The following is a 21,187-nucleotide window of genomic DNA, read 5'->3' as shown; positions in this document are numbered from 1 at the left end:
GGTATGGGCTCCCCACCCCGTGAGAAAGGCATCTGTGACTACTGTTCTCTCCGGCCATGGTTGCCAAAAGAGTTCTCCTTTCAAGACGTTCTCCTGGCAGGCCCACCAATGATGGTCTCAAGCCACCTTGTCCGGAACCTGAAGGAGGTCTGTCATTCTCCCTGAGAATTGCGACCACTGAGTTCTCAGTGCCCACTGAAGAGATCTCATTCTCAGGCGAGCCTCTGGCACAGGATGCCATGAGGCCTAGCAACCTCAAAAAGTCGAAGGCTGGGAGACGTTGGGCATTTTGAAACTTGTTGACCATCTGCACAATATCTTGAGCCCTCACCTCTGGTGGCGAGGCTTTTCCCAGGGAAGTGTCCAGGACCGTTCCAATGAACTGGAGTCTCTGTGACGATATCATCTGTGACTTCTTTAAATTGAGGGAGAAGCCCAGTTTGTGAAGGAAGTGGCAGACATAATCTAGCTGGATCTGAGCTTGTTCCGAAGATACAGCTCTGATCAGCCAATCGTCCAGGTAGGGGTAGACGTGGATCCCTTCCCTCCTTAGACTCGCAGCCACTACCGACATTAGCTTGGTGAAGACCCTCGGGCGGAGGTCAGCCCAAATGGCAGAACTCGAAATTGATAATGAGAGCCGCCAATTGCGAACCTCAGGTATTTCCTGTGTTTGAGATGGATTGGCACATGGAAATAAGCATCCAGAAGGTCCAGAGATACCAGCCAGTCCTGGACCTGGAGGGCCTGAAGGATCTGAGAGAGAGTTACCATCTTGAACTTGTCCTTCCTGAGGAACTTGTTCAATTCTCTTAAGTCCAGGATGGGTCTCAGTCCTCCGTCCTTCTTTGGTATGAGAAAGTAGGGGGGAGTACCAGCCCTTGTTCCTGTCCGCTACAGGTACCAGTTCTAGGACACCTTTCTCTAGCAGGTCTATAATTTCCTGCAAGAGGAGCGGATCTGGAACTTTTAGAGAGCTGTGCCCCGGTGGATGACTCTGAGGGATGTGTAGAAAGGGTAGGCAGTAATCCTGGGCAACTGTCTCCAATGCCCAAGCATCTGACGTAATAGCCTGCCATTCCGTCAGATGGTGAGTTAACCTGCCCCCTACAGGTGTATTGTGTAGAAAGACCTCAGAGTGGTTTGGTGTCGGCTGATGCAGATGCCGAGGGTAAAGAGGCACCTGCTGCTGCTGCGGCTTTAGTACTTTTGACCCGTCCACCTCGGGTCGATCTTCTTTGGCCTCTTTGAGCCAGCTGTCCTCTGCCTTTCCCGAATGCGGAATAATAGCTAAAGGACTTTCCTCTCCCAGAGGTTCCTGAGAGGCGAAAAGGAGTTTGGCGGATTGCAGCTCCTAAAGATTTTGCCGCTGCTTTAGATGTCTGCAACTTTTCCAGACTGTCATGGCCCTCCTGATACTGTCAGCGGAATCAATGCCAGTTTGAAGTGACTCGCACATGGCATCTTTGCCATCTTTGATGATGTTAAGGAAGGCTTCCCTTTCCTCTCCTTCCGGTATGCAGTCAGCCGCTGATGAAGCACACTCCCACAGTGTGTGACTGAACCTGGCGAGCGTACAGGTGGCGTTGATGGACTTCAATGCCATACTACAAGCAGAAAATATTTTTTTTGCCATAGCATCGTACCTTTTGTCATCTCTATCCTGTGGGACAGTAGGGTAAGCGGATCTGCTGCTTGATGTAGTTGCCGCTTGAACCACCAGGCTCTCTGGAGTCGGGTGTTTGGATAAGTATTCAGGGTCAGCCGCAGCTACCCTATACTTGGCTGACAATCTTTTATTGACTGCAGGGATAACCTCAGGAGTTTCCCAATTAGATAAAATCTTCCTTTGCAAGGCTGCATGGAAGGGGACCACAGGATCCTCCTGTGGACCTTTGTCTAGTATGTCTGTCAGGTCATCCTGTTGAAAAACAGGTGAAGGTGCAGACCAACCCATAAATTCAATAATCCTTGCCATTAGGGTTCTATAGGGTGTTTCGGCATGTTCCCCTGGGTCTGGTTGGACAAATTCCACTTCTGGGGAAGTGTCCAGCCCACTTGCCTCATGTAATGATTCCTGTAGGTCTTTCAACCTTCTTTCCTCAGAGGTAAAATCCTCTGAAACAGTTAGTGTGGTCCTCTGCAACCCGAAGGTTTCCTGGTCAGAATCCTCCCCTTCTTCATAGATTGAAGATAATCCGGGGTACTCTGACCTCGGAAATGGTGTAAAACCCATTTCTAAGGCAGAAGGAGCGAAACTCGTCATTATTGGCCGAGAAAACGTTGTAGTCGTCGACGCCGATGTGACAGGCTTCGAAGGTGCCGAGAAAGGCGTCGAGAAAACTGAAGAGGCATCGAAGAACTCGAGAGGATCGGGATCCTACTCGAGGATGTCGACAACGGTCTCGGGGTCGTGCCGGAGGCTCTTGGTATCACCGTTGGCTGTGAAGTAGCCATTGTTTTCTCTTTCATCGGCGTCAATGTCGGCGTCCGCGTCGATCCGATCAACCGATGCGAAGAACCCTTCGACAACGGCGTCGAAGATGGTGCCGTCTTACCCGATGGCCCATGGCGCTCTCGGGTGGACTCTTTCGCCGGGTGCAGCGACTCACAGTGTTTTGATTTTTTGGGTTTTTCACCCGGGGTATCACCATCAGCTGTCTTCGAGGGGGTCAAGGCTGCTTTCTCGAAGACGCTTAGCATTCTCCTACTGAATTCCTCCCACTCAGCCTGAGAGCTGTGTTTTGTGGGGCAGGAGACCCTTTCTGGGGAAGCAGAAGATGACGAGGAAGGGGATCTTCGACGTCTCTTCTTTGAGTGTCTAGATCTTGACGAATGGTGGGAGCTACTTCGAGACCTAGAATGGGAATGCTTTCGACGGCGAGGAGACGAATGCCTCGGCCGAAGAAACTTTCGAGGAGGTTTTGACTGACTTACCTCTCTCGAGCTTCCCCTTGCGCTCCTTCAAGGCTTTCGCCGTCATGGACATGCAGTCCTCCCACTCCGAACAATGGTGCTCGACTCCCAAACACCACAAGCAGATCCTGTGTGGATCTGTTATCGACATTTTCTTACCGCAGTCTCGAAATTTTTTGAAGCCGGACCGCGGAGTCGTCGGTTCCGATGAAGAAGCCATCGAGAACGAGTTGGTTTATTCAAGTAAATATAAGGGATTTTATCTGACTGAACTGGGCAACGATATTCCGAGGCCCCACGAAGCACGGAAAAACGGAACTGAGCAATGGACGCCGCGCATGGCTATTTATGGGCATGGTGACGTCGGCGCCGATTGGGTGGCTGTCGAGGGACATCGACTCGGCAGACGTCGACGCGTAGCGCCCTCTACAGAGAAAAAATTTGAGGCCAGCAAGCTGGAGACGAATTATCAAAGATCAGGAATACGTCGGAGGACACAATCCCTTTGAAGTGCCGTCTCCGTCCCTCTCATAGGTCTGAAGTCAACTTGTGCCTGGTCCAGTAGTTGGTGATTTTCCACATGTTCCAGTGTTTGTTCAAAGACATAGGTCTCTAATAGTTTTCCTGGATAGGCAATGTTTGAGATCAGTCTGTAGTTTGAGAGGTCTTCCACATCACCGGTTGTGTCATTAAGGAGTGGTTTGATGTAGGCAGATCTGAATGATCGCAGTACTCTCCATGTTGAGTGTGCTTGGTTGAAAAGGTTTAGGTAGTATTCAGATGGTGTACCCTGTGTAAGGATTGATTTATAGAGGTCAGGTGGGCAGGGGTCCATTGGGGAGCCTGCCTTGTTGCTTTTTTCCCCACCAGGCTAAGGAGATTTTCACTTGCCATTTGGGCGAAACTGTTCAGCCTGTTCTGTGTTTCCGGGATGGGGCACGGTTTGGTTGATTGGTCAACTTTGTATGATAGGGGGCATGTCAGTGATTTTATTCTTAAAATGATATGCAAGATCATTGCATAATTTTTGTGAAGGTACCAGTATGTTATTGCATCCAAGGGGATTTTTCATCTTGTTTTCTATGTTCTTTTTAAGTGATGGTGGCTTTGGTGATCCAGTTGTAGTATTTCATTTTAGCTTTAAGACGAAAAATATTTAAAAACAGAGTTTGATGTACTTTTTAGTATTGTCTGGGAAAATTTCTCACGACTTTTTAAAAGAAAAAAAGTTTAATATAGATTTTAAACACACTGTAGGTTGGAGTGTTCTGTTGAACTTGGTTGGCCCAGTGACTGCATTGTCCTACTCTACCCCACTGTTCCGACCCTGATCCGCAGCCCCCACCCACCCACCCACTGCTTCCCCCCTCGCTCTCTAGATCACCCATGACGCTCTCTGTTTCTCCAATCTTCTCTTACTGTTTCTCCATCGACTATCCTTCCCTTCTCACTAAGTCTGGCAGGAAGAAGTTCAAAAAATATATCTTGGTCACTAACCCTGCTCTCCCTATCACTGACACCTATACAAGCGCATCCTCCAGACAGACCCTCACCAACATCCTCTTTGTAGTTCCCTCGCCAGACCTATGGACTCTTCATATGGTCTCTGTGCTCTCTCCTTACTCTTCTTCTCCCATTAACGGTGGCACCTTCTTCTCCTGGTCATCATTAATGTCTACCTGAATGGCACTGTCTTGGTCCAAGGCCCTCAGGCCAACCTTCTCCTTGAAAGATGATTCCCACTCCTCATCAATTTCCTTTCTTCTCCCGTTGTCCCTTCTGTCCCTCAGCCGGCTTCCTTGCCTCCCCCCTCTGCCTCCTCTACCTCCTTGACTACCTTGGTTACCTTGCCCTCTCCTCCCTCTCCTGTCCACCCCTACACCTCCTTCTACACGTCCGCAGGGCAAAACCTCTGATCTGTACCCCTCCCTGGAAGTCCTTAAAGGGTGGCAACTTTCTCTGGACTTCATTATGTGGGCAAATCAAAGCATACTGCAAAGACTAGATGGAACGAGCATAGATCATGCATTAGAAATTCTAACATGAATTCTGCAGTAGCACGTCACTGGGTGGAAAAGAGACACAATCTGTCCCAAATTAGATATCAGATTCTGGAAGTGATATCCAAGAACAATCCACATGAATTAATCTGAAATTAGACGGGACAGAGACATTTTGGATAGACCGCCTTGGGACCCTAATGCCCAATGGATTGAATGAAGAGATTAACTTCCATTCTTACATTTAAGGATCATTACACCGGTTACACATTTCTTTGCATCACTGTTGATGACGGATTACAAACGTTGATTTAGCACACCATCTTTTCTTGATCTATGTTATTCAATTATGTGTAGCATAATTGATGCAGCCTTCACAGACAAGTTATGTAAACTTTATGAGACTAACGAGCCAAATGTTTTTAGGGGTTTGCAACTCCCTTATAATTTTTTCCAAGATGTGGATCACACGCTCTTCGCATATTTAGGCAAGTTCTTCAGAATCTTATTACACCGGATCACAGTCCTTGGAAACTTGTTTTTTCGGACTATTGGCTTTTGATCACAGCACCTCACTCACCTAGTTCATTACTTTTAATAATTTATGAGCCGTAGTACTTTCATACTCCATGCAACATATATCGGCTACATTTCTTTCTCAATAGTGTGTTTCATTTTTTGGCACACTGATACGTCCCGATTTACTGACACTAGGAGATCGGGGCGCAAGGCGCCGCTGATGGCGTCACACTCCTGAGTGTGCAACACCACGGCGGCTACATCGGTTGCCATAGTTACACCTGCACAGAAATGGACGCACCGTTCACGGCGTGGTCACTGTTTTCAGCTCGCTTGTGGCCACAGTAGTAGTATTCTTCCCCACATGGGAGCTACTAGTAACAAATCCGAACATTCCTTTTACGACAGCTTTCTGCCTAGTCACTACCTGTATCCGGGTAGAAACGTCAGACGCCGCTCGCTGAAGCACACCCACAGGCGTGCCTAGCAACGGCGCCCTGTCGCCATAACTAAGGATTAATTACAGAAGCGCGGTCACGCATGTGTTCACCTGTAGCGTTCGTACAGAACAGTGCCTATGGGTAAGAGGATCCAGCAATTCATTAAGCAGAGAGGTTTCCAACTTTTAATCACATTACTGGTTACTTGCACTAGTTTCCTCTCTTCGTCCTCTCAAGTTGAAGTACCGTTCTGGGGACAGCTCTCAGAGTTACTAGATCTGCATGTGCACAAGCGCGCAACCGACACAGCGGTTACTTTGTAATAAGAAGCACACAGGTAAGCTTTGAACGGTTCCCTCTCAGTGATACTTTTAAACATACTGGATAATGTTAGTACATTAGCAACAAGCCATTTATTCATTTCTTTACAGCGCAATTTTAAACACAGACTGGCCAACACCAAGTCGTGCATCAAGAATGCGAAATTAAGGTACAGCGACCATACATTTACAATTATACCAACAGGACAGCACTGTTTAAACAATTCATCACAGGTTTTGTTTCTGTCTTTTTCCTTTGGGTAACCTTGTGGCACACAGACCTTTTGGCATGTAATTACAAATCATCATCATCATCTTAATTATTATTACCTGTACATTTTTGACTATATTGAATGATTGAATTTGACATATTTAATTATGAATTGCAATTAAATGTATGGTTTCGCCCAGAACAAGGAGCAGTTAGACTCCGAAATGCATTGGCAATTGAGCCTGGTATGTTTTCAAGTGATTGCTGTCCTTTGACTTGAGAATAAATTATCAGAGTTGATGCTTTTTTTTATCACTACAATGACCTTGCTCTTTAATTTAGAATGAACTTATTACTTTTAATAATTCCTACTTTTTATGAATCTACTTTATATACGCTCACTAATTGCCTACAGTAATCCCGTGGGGTACAGTATGAAAGCGAATGATTAGCTAGACTACTTCCATATAGCTTCTTGCATTGCTGTACTATTAGTACAGGAGTTCCTGGACCTTTTTCAGTCAGCTCCTTCTAAAACCTTTTTTACAACAATATCCTTGGGATTAACTATAAGACTATTTGAGACATGCAGATCAAGATATATTATGGTGCCCACCTATCTGCATTGCAACCTTCTCCATATTGCCAGTCTCAACTCTCGCTCAGCCGTCAAACACTCCTAACATCTGCCTTCTCGTGGAAGAACTTGACCTCGATGTCCTCGGTCTCACCGAGACTTGGTTCACGGTCTTTGACACTCTCCTCCCTGATGGCTTCAAGATCCTCTATGCGTACAGCCAACCGTTACAGAGTGGGTGTAGCCTTGATCTTCCGGGAGTGGATTCCTGCCTCCGTCATTCCTATGCAGGCCTACTCCTCTTTCGAACGCCTTGTCTGCAGGCTCTCTCTCTCCTGGCCACCCTCTCACCGTGGCTACTCTCCATCGGCCACCTAGTCAGATCACCTCCTTCCTCTCCGAGTGGGCGGACCTCTCCTTCTCCCTCCTGGCCTCAACTGCTGAACAACTCCTTCTTGGGGACCTCAAACATCCATCTGGATGACCCCTGTTCCTCCTCTGGACTCTTTCGCGACCTCTGCGACTCTCTTTCTATTCTCCCCTCTGGCCCGACTCACTCTGCAAGGCACACGCTGGATGTTTTGATCTCCTCTGACCTCCCTCTCTCTCTCTCTCCACCCTTTTGACCACTCCCCTCTCCTGGAGTCATCACTCCCTCCCTTCCTCCAATCTCTCCCTCTCTAGCCCTCAGGCCAAGCCAACTCCAACACTGCCACCGAACTTCTCGGTCATCCAGCCCATGAAGTGTGTGTCAGTTGAGGCTTTTGCCGCCACTTTCTCTTTCTCTCCCTCTCCTCCTCCTCCGGCTGACTCACATCCCGACGCAGCCCTTTCTATGCCCTTCTCTTCTATCTTTGATATTCTTGATGTTCGTTCCTGTCATGAGAATCCGCTTGAAGCCCAAAGCCAAGTGCAACTCTTGGTACGACTCCAACCTAGCTACCCTTAAATGCGTGTGTAGGTTGGCTGAGAGGAAATGGCAGGCTTCTTTTACATCCTCTGGCAAACTGGCCTACCGCCTGCTCCAAAGGCAATACAGCTCCTTGTCCGAACTAAGAAGAGACCACATCCAAGCCTGCGGCATTCAACAACTTAGCCAAACTTTACAATCTGCAAGGAGCTGGACAAACCTGTTTGTAACGCTCACCTGATTCCCACGGAGGCGCAGGTCTGGCTTCGAGTGCTGATGCTTCTTCAATGGTGAAGCGCAGGACTCTGAAGATGGACAGGAAGGGCCCTCTACTCTGGCTTCTCCGGCTCGCAGGAATATTCCCCTGTGCGTGAAAAGGGAGTATTACCTAGTGACTGAGTTATGCTCAAGCCTCCCACTCTCTTCCAACCCTCCACGATACCCTTCCACGGTTCCCCGTGAAGTCTTGCCTTAGGGTCAGGAAGGATGAGCTCTCCATCCTGCTTTTGATGCAGGGGCGCGTTGAAACCCAGTTACTTCACTGGATTGAGGGGAGTTCAGGTAAGCTTGACTATTCAGGTAAGGCTCTGTAAAAGTTCTGTTGCAAGTTCAAAAGTCCAAGCTTAATAATAATGTTTGTTGTCTTTTGCAGCAAGCGCTAATGCTTATGTCTTTTTTCCCCTTAGGGGCCAGGGTTCGGAATGTTATGGCACCGACCCGAAGTGAAACGTGCAGTTCCAGTAAATGGCAGGTTAGTTCTGGATGAGCGCTCGGGAACTGACTTTGCATACGCTCATTCAATGTCTTTGTCTTTTTTCCCCATAGGGGCCGGGGTCTGGAAATGCCTGGAAGCGGCAAGACCCGAAATGAAATGGGAAAGACCCAACAGGTAAGTCTTATTCCCTTCCTTCTCTCACCTCTTATTCTTGTCTTTTTCTCTAGGCTCTGGGAAGTGGCTGTGTATCCGGATGATCGCTGCTGAAGATGGAGGAACCCAGGAAAGGTGAGTGAAATGCAGCGCTGCAGCAATCGTAACGAAATGCTTTTAAAAATAATGTCTTCCCTTTCAGGATCGTCGGTGATGTCTCCGTGGTGTAGATTTAGCTGGTAAGGTCTCTTGTCTCCCTTTGCAGGTGACCCAGTATGCTGAAAGGCGTGGCTGAAGTCCAGATGCAGGAGCTGACACGGTGAGCGCCCAGCTGTGAGGAGCAGAACAACGCGAAGCGTGAGTTGCTGATCGGGTGTGGTTTAAATAGCTTTGGAAGAAGTCCCAAGTGTGTATCCTTCCTCCGATCAGGTATGTATCCTTCCCCGACCACACCCGGGTGGAAAGTAGTCCCACAGGTAAAGTAGTTCCATTCAGGCCTCAAGAGGGCCTGGATGTGGCAGCATGGTCTGCATCAGGTAAATGCACATTAAAACACTTGAACACATGTTTAGCTTTATGAGCCTGGCGCCTAAGGCGCCAGGACAGAGGTCCAACATGAGCCTGGCGCCTAAGGCGCCAGGACTGCGTCCAAAGGGCCCCAGCTTTGGCCCGCTGGCACTCCCCTGGGGGAAATGATGCCTGCCTCTGGGGTCGCTGGGTCGGACCTGGCTCCTTGGAGGTAGGCATCATGACACTGTTGCAGTCTCCCTCCAGTAGCCTCCAGGCCCCTTTACACGTCCGTTGCCTCTCATTTCATCTAAAAAGAAGGACATTCTGTCCACCCCCTCGTCCTCCCCTCCTCTTCCCCCTTCTCTCTCTGCTACCTCTGGCCATCCTGCAACCATCCCCCCACCCCTCTTTCTCTTCCTTTCCTGTTTTTTCCCCCTTGACGAGATTTCAAGACAAGTCTGATCTATGTAAGTCTCATCAAAACAGGTTCTTCCTTGTTCGTCCAAAACCATCAAGGACAACACTGACACCCTTGCTCCTGCTCTGGCCGACTTATGCAACCTCTCCTTCACCTCTGGAGCCTTCCCCTCCCCTCTGAAGCACTCTTGTGCACACTCTTCTCAAGAAACCCACAGCCAACCCCCCCATGCCCGGCCAAGTATCGCCCAATCTCCATCACTCCTTTCCTTGGCAAACACCTGGGAAAGCTGGCCATCTCCTAGCTTAATCGTCACAACAATTCTGTTGGTTGTCTCCATGACCATCAATCTGACTTCAAAGCTGCCAGAAGCACGGAAACTGCTCTCCTGAACATCTGTGAAGACCTGCTCTTCAACCTGTCCTCATCCTACTCCATCTCTCTTCCCCCTTTGACACGGTCAACCATGCCATTCTGCTCAACCGTCTACGTGATAATCTGAGTATCACCGATCAGGCCCTGGCCTGGCTGACCTCTTTCCTCTCTGAACAACCCTCCCAGGTCCAACTTGGGTCCTTCCTTTCCTCTATCTCTCTCTCCACCTGTGGTGTTCCCCAGTGGTCTAAGCTTTCTCCCTGGCTTTTCAACCAATACCTGGCACCTCTCGCCCACCGCATTGCCGCTCTTTGCTCAAACTTTCAGTGCTATGCGGATGTCACTCACCTAGTTTTCAGGCTTCACTCTGCCACCTCTTCTTCTCTCATCTCTGACTGTCTGCTATCCAGGGGTGGCGTGCCACCAATGATCTCTGCCTTAATGCCAGTAAGACGGAGATTCTCCTCATCGGCACACCTGCACCCTACTTTCCTGTCACACTCTGGCCTGCATCCCTTGGCCCTTTCCCTGCTCCCACCTGTGAGGCCAAGAACCTCGGGGTAATCTTCGACTCACATCTCTGACGTCTCTAAGAAGTCAAACTACCAACTGCACCTCCTCAGAGGTATTCTTCCTTTGCTCTACTTGCCCCTGAAGCTCACTGTCTCTAGAGCTCTGGTCCTCTAGGCTGGAATACTGCAACAGCATCTTTCTAAATCTGCCTGCTTCTACTCTCCGCCCTCTGCAACTCATCCAGAACAGGACTGCGAGACTTGTCCTTGGCCTCAAGCCCTCGGATCGTATCCCTCCCGCCCTGAAATCTCTCCATTGGCTCCCAGTGGCTGCAAGGATTAAATTCAAGACCCTTTGCATTGTCCAGAAGGTTTTCTGGAACCTGGGTCCACCATACCTTCAACTCTCCCTCCGTAAATACCTTCCTACTCAAGCTCTTTGCCCCTCCAACTCCCTCAGTGTCAGTCGCTTCTCCAAGCAACAAGTTGGGGGTAGATCTCTTTCCTCAGCTGGGGCCTCCTCTCCGGAACAGCCTCCCTGCCTCTCTGAAACTTGAGGAGAACCATCTTCGGTTCCAGAAGCACCTCAAGACCTTCCTCTTAGCTTCTGCCTTCGCTCTACCTCTCCCCTCCTGATCTGTGCGCTTCGGCACCAGGCACCTGGTTACTCTCTGATTTTCGGCCCCAGGTCCCTGCCCACCCAGCCACACACTCGCACTGCTCCCTGGCAACCCTTGCACTTGGGTCTGTATCTGCAACCCTACAGTCTCCTTACCTGCACTTATTAGACATCCCTTGTCTGCGATCTAACCTTGCACTTGCCACCAAACTGGCCGAACTTTCCACACCTCCTCCTTGCACTCTTCCCCCGTCCCTCTCCCCCTGCATTTGCTATTCTCAATGTCACTGGGCCTAGTAAAATCGTTGTTTTTGTCCTCCCTTGTTCCACTCTCTTGCCTCGTCGCACTCTGAAACACTTGTGTATGAGCGTGATACAAATAAAATATATCAGATCTATAACAGTTGTTTTGAGAGAAAAATTGGGAGAAAGAGGAACAGGAATAAATTGTGAATCGTGCCTCCCTTAGGTACTTTGTTGATGGTAGTATAACCCTGGTGGATGGCGGTACTTGTCCGAGCCCCACCTTTGTATAGTACTTTACTACTGAAATCAATGTGGGAGATGGGAAACCTATATAAGCCTACTGTCCAGATCTAGGGGGTTGCATGCATTAATGCCCCCTCAAAAATATCAGCATGCCAAAAACAAAACTGAAAAAGAAAAATACAAAAAACAGAAAAATGTCTTTTTTGAGGGGACATTATTACATGCGGGGGACACCCCCGTAATCCCTGCTCCCCCCGTCCCTGCATATACGGTCACCTATACAATGTTGCCACAAACTTTTCCCGGCGACATTATATACGGCAACCATATATGTAGGGATATTATTACCCGATACGGTGTAGTCCATAACTGTCATTCGTAAAGTAGCTCTTTTGCGTGCAGTAGCTACTACTAAAGAGTCTGGGATAGATTGCCTCTTGATCAGATCTATGGGCGAGGGTTTACACTTTTCGTCCACCCCCAGATTTACTGCCCTTTTGCAGGGGTTCATTTTCTCCTTGAGAGCAGAATATGAATATAGTTAGATACCTGCTGCTTCTCATTGAGGATGTCTTCTATAAAGTCAACCTCTTCATTTGGATCCTAAATGTATTTCAAAGCGCTGAGCTGCTCTGGTGATTACATCTGTGTACAGGAACAGGTCTTCAGTAGGAGATAGCGAAACCAGTGGTTCCACCTTGTCTGGTGAGGCCATTAGGAAAATCATCTGGATCCATATAGTCCTGTTGGTCTATGTCCAAGTCTGTGTCAGAACTCATGGACTGAGTAAGTGTCCGCTTGGGAGCTAGCCTGGTACTGAAAACTCACCTTTCTAGATGGTAGTTGACCTTGAGGCAGAAAAGAAGATCTCTTTCTGCTATTTTCCTTCAAGGAGACCATGCTACATTCTACACATAGTACCTCTAAAATCCTTCATGAACCATTCTTTCCGATGCATAGGACTGTCCCAAGGAGGCAATGTGAATGAAATTTGCAAAGTGTGCTTCACAGTGACGAAAATTTCAATGCAGATACTAACCATTTCCTCATCCTCCAAATCCACCAATGCCTTTTTCTGCATTGTAGCTGAAATAGTTTCTCACCCTTCGATGCGTAACCATGTTAAGTGTTGTGGTTGATTCTTTTTCTTGCTTTTGTGCGCATGCTTTTCCGTATCTGTGCCCAGGGCTACTGCGCTCAACGCTTGAGTTGTAGAAATGCCACTGTGTTTCAGTATTGCAAACTACTTCTCAATGCCTTTTTCTCGACTTCCATCGTGTTTATATTTAGCAGCCTTTCAATCATATGGGGAGTCCTCCATAACTCGGTTCGACGAGCTGTCAGAGCTGGGGATCAACTGCAAGGCCTTTCCTATCGGCGTCTCTGTGCGGCTGTTGGGAGTTGCCTCCTCCCACTGCGTCTGAAACCTTGACTTTTTTTAACGTTTCGGTATGGTCTAGCCCTCTGCCGACTCAGACTGCATGGCGTATGTTGCCAAATGTTTTTTCCAGCACTCCTTGAGCATCTTGGACTTGAATTTCTGGCACACCCAGCAGCAATCCTCATCGTGGTCTCGTGGTAAACAGTTATTACACACCTTGTGTGAATCACTCCAGAGGAATTTGTTAAGTTCCGCCCACTGTGCAATTCCAGTGTATTCTCTATAAGGGTATCAAGGTTTCAACGTGGGCTTAGTGTATGGAAAATGGAGGGTGTTATGAATGCTCTCTGGTTATAAAAGTATGTCTATATATGTATATTTATAAATCTGTATCTTTTCCCTTCGCTCTCCTTACAGTACTCCTCAAGGCTGTTGCAGTCGCTCTCACTTGGCGCCATCCGTGTTAGGCGCAGTCTCGAAACTATCTTCTGTCAACAAGTTCTCTCCGTCTTGAAGTGGCTTTCACCCGATGGTGGGGGGAAAAAAACAATCTGAGGACGATGACACTTGATGGATTATGGGTCCCTGCACACATATGATAGGAATAGTGTGACATGAACTCCCCTGTCGATGTCATGTTTTTTGAATTCGAAAAAGAATATGTAGTATTCCAGACCAACCACTAGATGGCAGACTATGAACAGCATGTGAATCGATGCAGATTCACAAGCCCCAGAAAAAAGGCTTTCCTAATAAAAACCTTCTTAAGAAGGGGGTTGAGAAACTGCTAGGAGGAGGGAGTTAAAAAGAGCTTAGGAGGTTTTGAGAAAAACAGCCAGACTGAGGTGGGTAGAGAAAGAGGCAATTCTCCCCTTCATGATGTCGCTTAAGGGAGTGTTTTATGTACTGGTTGTGGTACTGTGAGATGGCATATACAATCACCCCTGGAACAAAGGAGGCTGGTCTAAAGTAAGGTCAGTACTCATTGACATGATCTGTGCACATTTTAACTTGGTTACTGTTATGCCAGAAATCCATGTTTGTCTACTTTTGCCAACGTTGGTACTGCACTAAAGGTTTAGCCAACTTTGTGGTGTCCTGATGGGAAGACTTTCCAAAAAGTCTCCCTGAAAGCTGCAATTGCATTTTGGTGTGCTGCCCGACGAAGTCCTTATGGCACCATAGCTGGGCAACTATAAAATGCCCGAGTTTAAGAAGGGAGTCAGGATCATAGGTTGGTACCATCTCTGTACTTCCATTTTGGCTGCACCATGGTTTAGCCTTTTCACTGCATGGATACAATCTTGCTCCATGAACTACAGCAAATCTACTACCAATTCAATTTTCAGTCCCATGACCTCGTCATTTTCTCTTTCAACCTCGGTGTACTTTTCACAGGCAACTGCTTTCCATATGTGCGCTCTCGCTCAGAGTATAATTGAGCAAGGGATACTGTTCTGACTGTGTGAAGTTCTTCAAATCACCTCAATTAACATGTGTTTGTGATTGAAAGAGGAGTTTGGCTGTACTCCTCGGAGTGCTGATAAAACTTTGAATGGTGCAAGGATGGAGAGAAAATGTGTGTATATTTTAGAGAACTGCCAAGCTACATCCTGGGGGCTGTGCCTGCAGATCCCCTTCCAGGACCGCTTAACCGTGACCTCATTCACATTCTTCAGCCTGCTTGGCAGACTACTTTTCCAAGACCTTTGGTTGTTAAGCCCGAGTCTGGATTGCCTCAAGTGGGATCCTGCATTTCCACCAGCCTGAACATTTCCTGCAACTCACCCTGAACTCTAATAATCCTTAACTTACATTGAGCAGTCTATTGACTTTTCTTCATTCATTCATATGGACAATCATTCACTAACTTTCTTAACTGTCCAAATGTACTCAAAAGTGTTACTTACAAATGTATGTGTTAAATACTTGTTTAAATTAGGGTTTGTGATATTTAATATATCGCTAATCTACTTTTAAAGTACTTCACTGTACTGTAGATATTTCTGGTAAACAACTTTATATACAAAAGTATATTTGAACTGATCTACTGTGTGGACTTTCCTTTATATTGTGTGATTGTCTGGGTGTGTTAGAGAGTGTGATAGTGTGAGAGAGTGAGATGGAGAGAGGGAGAGAGAGAGAGAGAAGAGTGGCAGAGAGAGAGAGAGAGAGAGAGAGAGAGAGTGCGTGCGTGCGTGCGTGCGTGCGCATGATATTTATTTTATAACCAGTCACCTCTCCTAACTAAAGTACAGGCAGGCTGCTGTGTCACAGCTACCATTGTGAGTCAGTTTTTATCTCACAGGGAACTCTGCCCAACACTACTGACCGGTCTGCATAAGCCCTCACTTGAGGATTTGTAGAACATCCTTTTAACATTTACCATACATACAAGACTAGGGGACAAAGATAAGAGCCAGAGTACATCTGGAGATCGTGTGACCAAGCCAGAAAAAACAGTTCCACCAGAAGCATCTGTGAAATAGGTATAAAATAAAATGCATTAGGATGTGGCTTTGCTTTTTTATAGTCGCAAAGCACTTATTGATGCACTATGACCTACGTTCCAAGTGCAATGAATTCATGAATCTATTCGATTCGAACAGTAATGGTTTGGTGTTGTGAGCCTCTAACCTGCTGCATCTGCTGCTGGAGTCTCTTCTGTTGTTCTGCGTCCAAGATGAGAATCTCTGGCTGCTTCTCACTCTGAAAGCTGGTGCCATTTGCTTTCTTCATCCTCATCATCTTAAGCTGATTCTTCACGGTCATGTGCTGCTGAGTCAGCATGTTGGCAAGGGGCTCTTCAAATCTAAGTAATAAATAATTAAATGATACATCATATTGATCAACACACAAAAACATCCCAAATTGAAATAAAAACCACTAATCTAGGTGGGTGGTGAGAGGGGGATCCAGAAATATGCCGTTGCCATCAGAAAACTGGATTAATGCCTCAAATTTCGAAAAACATCCTGCCCTCTTCAAATCCTGTTCAGAATAAAAATCTTGGGTACAGGGATGGTTGGAGGACAGAATTAACAATGATTTGGAGGGTAGTGTAGGGATCCTAAAAGGGTAAGGTATGCAGATCAAACACTTGCTGGGGGAAGGAGCAATCAAATGAGCAGGTACAGTATATGACATGTAGGTCAGCAATGCTATCAGAATGTCAGAGGCTGGGAGGGAAATCAAATGTATTTACAAGTTTATAGAAGATTTTAGAATAACCAATGTGTGTTTTATATTTAAGCATACTGAAAAGCTATGCATTCCTTTCTACTGTACAGTAGATACTTGGGCTAATTTGAAACCTTGTTTTAGAGTAAAGCTCCCTGTGGGTGTTTTCCATTAACCACAGTAGAAATCTTTACAGCTAGACATCTAACTTCATTCTTAGCCACAGCATTATCTCCTTGTGCTTTTAAATAACAAAACCATGTTGGGCTCTGCACTAATGTATACATTTTATTTGACTATTTATGTCTAAACAGATGAATGTAGGTCAAATTGTCATGCTGAAATTGGACTTGAAAGTAACGGGTGCCCCATTGTCCAATTTTATGCATTGCTGTAGTGATTTTAAATTTGATCCTGGATTCCTTCTAGCCATCACATGACCAAATTAACATCCAAAAGTTAACAACTTTTGACTGAATGTAGGGTGCTTTACAGTCTGGACTTATTTGATCGGTGGGGTAACGTTAGACAATGGTTAGCGCCACTGCATGGTTTAGCTGCAGGATCAGCATATGACCTTTACCCCTGGTCACATGTAAAGTGTGTGCCTCATTACGAGTTTGGCGGTATTCCGGTGGCAAATCTGGCAAAATACCAAACGGAATTATCTTTACCACCACTTGGTCCTGCAGATTTACATTAGGATTACAAGTGGTGGTAGGATGGTTTAAATCTCCATGGGGATTTCGGCAATTACTGGCATCGGTAATTCTGGTGATTTTGCTGATTATTAGCAGCAAGGTTGAGGATTTACCACCAGTTTTTTACTGGAGATGTATCCTCCACCTAACCACCAAACCATTAGTAATGTGGAGCAGTAATGTGGCAGTAATGGAATGCCCGATGCTTTTATTGCACCGCTGTCTGTACGCCTAATGAGGGCAAGCAATTTCAATTTTGCAGAACGCACACCTACTATTATTTTCAGGAAGGTTTCAGTGTACATAAGTCCATTTGTGAATAAACTGGACTATGTAGATACACATAGTTAGACATTTTTTATATTTGCAGTATGAAAAAAAACAAAGAACTAAGTGCTTAAGCTGAACCAAGCTGCACCTCACGAGGCCATAAAAGGCTGGAACATGTCAAACAATCAGGGGCCCAGACTGGAAGACATGCAATTTTCATGCATTGAAAAGATAAACCTTGACGATACAGGCAGTAATAAGGAAATACTATGACAAAAAGCGAAACCTATTCAATTTGGAAAATATAAATGGTTGTCTTTTTGTTGCTGTGGGGACTTTCTGGCATAACACCAGTTCACTGCGAAATAGAGTTGCGGAGCGCCTTTCCCAGGAGTGCATTATGCAGAGTACAGTTGGGCAAGTGGGCTGAGGCTGTGGCCTGTATTCATGCCGTATAACAAGCAAGGGGTGCAAGGTAAGTCTCACCCGCGCCATGTGTTAGGGAGAATTTTCATTTCTATGCCAATTCCATTCAACCTTAGAGACCCCCAGCTCTCTTGCTGTATTTAGGACTCTTTGATTTTAACTCCTGAGCGAGTGGGAGCTTTTTCTCCCTCGCCCATCTGATGGATGTGCTTTGGCTGTTTTGACTCGGGAACACGGGGGCAGAAATAGACCATGCATGTATTTCTCTTCCACACTGGATCCTGTTGCATGTGCTTTGCCACGTTGCTTGCGAGCTGTTGCTGCAGCTGCCGTGTCAGTAAGACAAACCGAGGGGATGGTTTTAGGTCACTCTTTAACCTTGATGGTACCCCATTCAGTAGACGTTCTTCTAAATAGAAAACAGACGCAACATTTCACATCCGCACGACTAACGAGGTATGAAATAATCCTATTTGCACCGCATATTCAAATTAAGAGATGTTGCGCTTTGAAACCAGCCGAGTTATAAACCCTCCCAGTGAAAAAGAAAGTGAGAAGCGATTAATTATTACTGAGCAAGAGACAAAAGGAAGAATTGATTTAACCGATACACCCCTGAAAGAGCCAGATGGAGAACTGTTTTGGGACGGCTCTCGTTTTAAATTGCTGAATGGCACATCAACTGCTGCTTATGCCATTACTACACTGCAAACTATTGTAGCGAGCAAACAAATCCCATATAATTCAGCACAAGCTGCGGAAATGAGAGTTATCAGAGCATGTGAAATTTCTGAAAACCTTAGTGTTAACATATAGACTGATAGCCAATATGCTTATGGGGTGGTCCACAATTTTGGTCAATTATGGGCTGAAAGGGGTTTTCTGACATCACATGGAACTAAGATTCAACATCGCACTTTGATAGTGAGACTGTTGTCAGCGCTTGCACTTCCCAAGCGGTTAGCAACAATGAAATGCGCTGCACATGAAAAAAATAACGTGTAATGTAGGAAAGGGAAAAGCCTTTGCAGACTGCATTGCGAAACAAACTGCCACTGATTTGCACACAAAAATATAGGTTGAAACAACAGACTGTCATGCATGATAAAGGATGGAATTGAGACAGTTAGAGATACAAGCAGAAGCCACTCCTGAGGGAATAAAACAATGGTCCGAAGGTCCAGCAGAATTAGATCCAGAGGGTTGTTGGGTGGACAAAGAAAAGAATAGATGGATGATGCCAAATACATATGTAATGGCAATGGTCACCAAGGCCCATAGTCCATCACATGTATGTGCGAGAAAGATGTCTCAGCACCTTGATTCTGTATGGTACAACATCAACATTAAGAAAACTGCTGAGAAATTGGTTCAGAATTGCATGACTTGCTTACAACATAACATCGTAAAAGGGACACTGACACCAGTAAGACATGTTGGGCCTCCCTCTATGCCATTTGAGGTCATTCATTTTGACTTCATAGAAATGGAGGGATGCCACAACTATAAATATGTCCTTGTAGTGGTCTGTGCCTCTATTAGTAAATGGGTGGGGGCCTACCCCCGGAAAGATTGTTCAGCTATGTCAACAGCGAAATCCATGTTAAAGGAGTATTTTCCCAGGTTCGGGCTGCCTCGTATCATATGGTCAGATAATGGCTCACATTTTATAGCGGCCGCGATATTACAGATTTGTGCAGGGCTCCGAATCGATAAACAATTCCATTCAGCTAGACACCCGATGAGTGGCGGTCTGGTAGAACGCGATAATGGTATTTCGAAAAATAAGTTGGCCAAGATATGTGCCGAAAGCAATTTGAAAGGCCCGATGCATTACCACTGGCTTTGTTGTGTATGTGCACGTCTGTGCAGGCAAGGACTGGCCTCTCACCATACGAAATAGTTATGGGGAGACAGCCAATGTCTGGAATGTACCACGTCCAAAAAAATGTAAGGATGTTGAATACCCATTACTCAATGACTATTGTAAACAGTTGCAGGAGGCTCTTCCTGTCAGATATACGGGCCCAGGACATTGTCTGCAACCTGGAGATTCGGCCCTCATGAAAAACGTTGAAAGAAAATCTTTGCTTGCACCGCGTTGGAAGGGACCGTACCAGGTGCTTCTGGCCATGCAGACTGCAGTCGGAGTGAACGGTCAAAAGCATTGGATCCACGTAACACACAAAAAAAATCCTGTTTCCTTTGCTACATGAGAAAGAGACCGATAATCCTGACGTGCAGAGAAAACCAGCTGTGATCGATCACAAGGACTTCGCTGAAATTCAGCCGGAGCTGCTTCCTAAGCCCGAGAAAGGGCCTGGGGAGATTGCAACAAAAATTGAAACATCAGGTTAACCTCAACTTTGCTCATCCACTGAATCATCATCACTGATTGCGTCACCGGTTGGCACTGTTTCTGCATCTGCTGCAAACGACAGTGCATTGTTCATCGATAACACTGTACCTGGAGCTTTAAGGTACAATCTGCGTCCACAAAATCGGAAATAATCAGCAGCCTTTGTTTCCAGCTCACGGATGAAGCTGGAAACGGAGGCCTAGGGAAAGGGAGCGTATGAGCTATATCCGATGAGAGCTCTGACACGCGATTTGAAGGAGAAGGGCTTTGCAACCTAGCTTGAACAAGCGGGGGCAAAAGGTACCGACACTATGGAAAATTGAAATTGATACTTGCTCCTGCCTTTTTGGAGCTGTTGAGGTAAACACCGGCGAACCGAACTTGTTTGAACTTTTCCGACGGACGCTGAGAAACTTTTCTTGAAATAAGCTTTATAGATCATGCCTGTATTCGCACCTGCTGCCGCCTGCACGGATGCTGCCGTTGATAGAACCATGGACACTGACATTGAACCTGCTCCTAGAAAGTCTTGGTCTACAAAGTCTAGCTTGCTCCTGATCGTTATACCTATCTGTATCATATCTGCACTAATCCCAATGTTTTGGTACTTGGAAACTAAGCATCCCATGAACGCCATATTGCCAACTGTCAATGCTCCCACTATGAGTACCCCAGCCTATGTGCTTTCCTACACTCTTCCGTCACGAGATGTGAAACACAGAAAAGGTTATGATAACAATACACTATTATTCATTATGAATACGACACATGCTATCTTGAATAGATCCAATAGCTCGCGTTTACCCCAGCATGGGGAAAGAGGAATGGGTTGTTATATACAGCCTCTACCCCTTAGTACTTCCTGTTCTGCATCATTAAGAGCTCTATTTTCTGGAAGATGGAAGGATAGTGTCACCGGAAACTTTGACGGAACAAACATAAATGAATTTGAAAGATTGGTATTAACACCGCTGGACTGTTCTGTGTTTACAAATAAGAGGAAAATTAACACTGTATTGACCAGTCCCATTGATAGACTCCCTAGGCCTTACCAGTCCCTAATTACTTTCAAAATGGCTCCAGTTGGTAACAAAGATGCCATGCCCCCCTCCGATACTATTATTCATAGTCCACATTCTGTTCCATTTTGCTTACGGAAAAAAGGTTACCACTCAGTGGGAACATT

At 46.3% G+C, this 21,187-nt stretch overlaps 1 protein-coding gene across 5 annotated transcripts in view; it reads right to left on the bottom strand.

The window, feature by feature from the left end:
* Positions 1-21,187, bottom strand: part of GON4L (gon-4 like) — a 2,357,623-nt gene that overhangs the window by 1,339,171 nt on the left and 997,265 nt on the right. For all 5 annotated transcript variants that reach the window (XM_069649947.1, XM_069649953.1, XM_069649967.1 and 2 more), the window contains one exon: positions 15,703-15,877. In XM_069649947.1, the coding sequence (XP_069506048.1) occupies positions 15,703-15,877 (175 nt within the window). The remainder of the gene's footprint in view (positions 1-15,702; positions 15,878-21,187) is intronic.

This window comes from Ambystoma mexicanum, chromosome 1p (assembly GCF_040938575.1).
Source record: "Ambystoma mexicanum isolate Mex_15411 chromosome 1p, UKY_AmexF1_1, whole genome shotgun sequence".
In the NCBI taxonomy this organism is placed as follows: domain Eukaryota; kingdom Metazoa; phylum Chordata; class Amphibia; order Caudata; family Ambystomatidae; genus Ambystoma; species Ambystoma mexicanum.
Note: the sequence above shows the minus strand (reverse complement) of the source record. Positions and strands in the feature narration are given on the sequence as shown.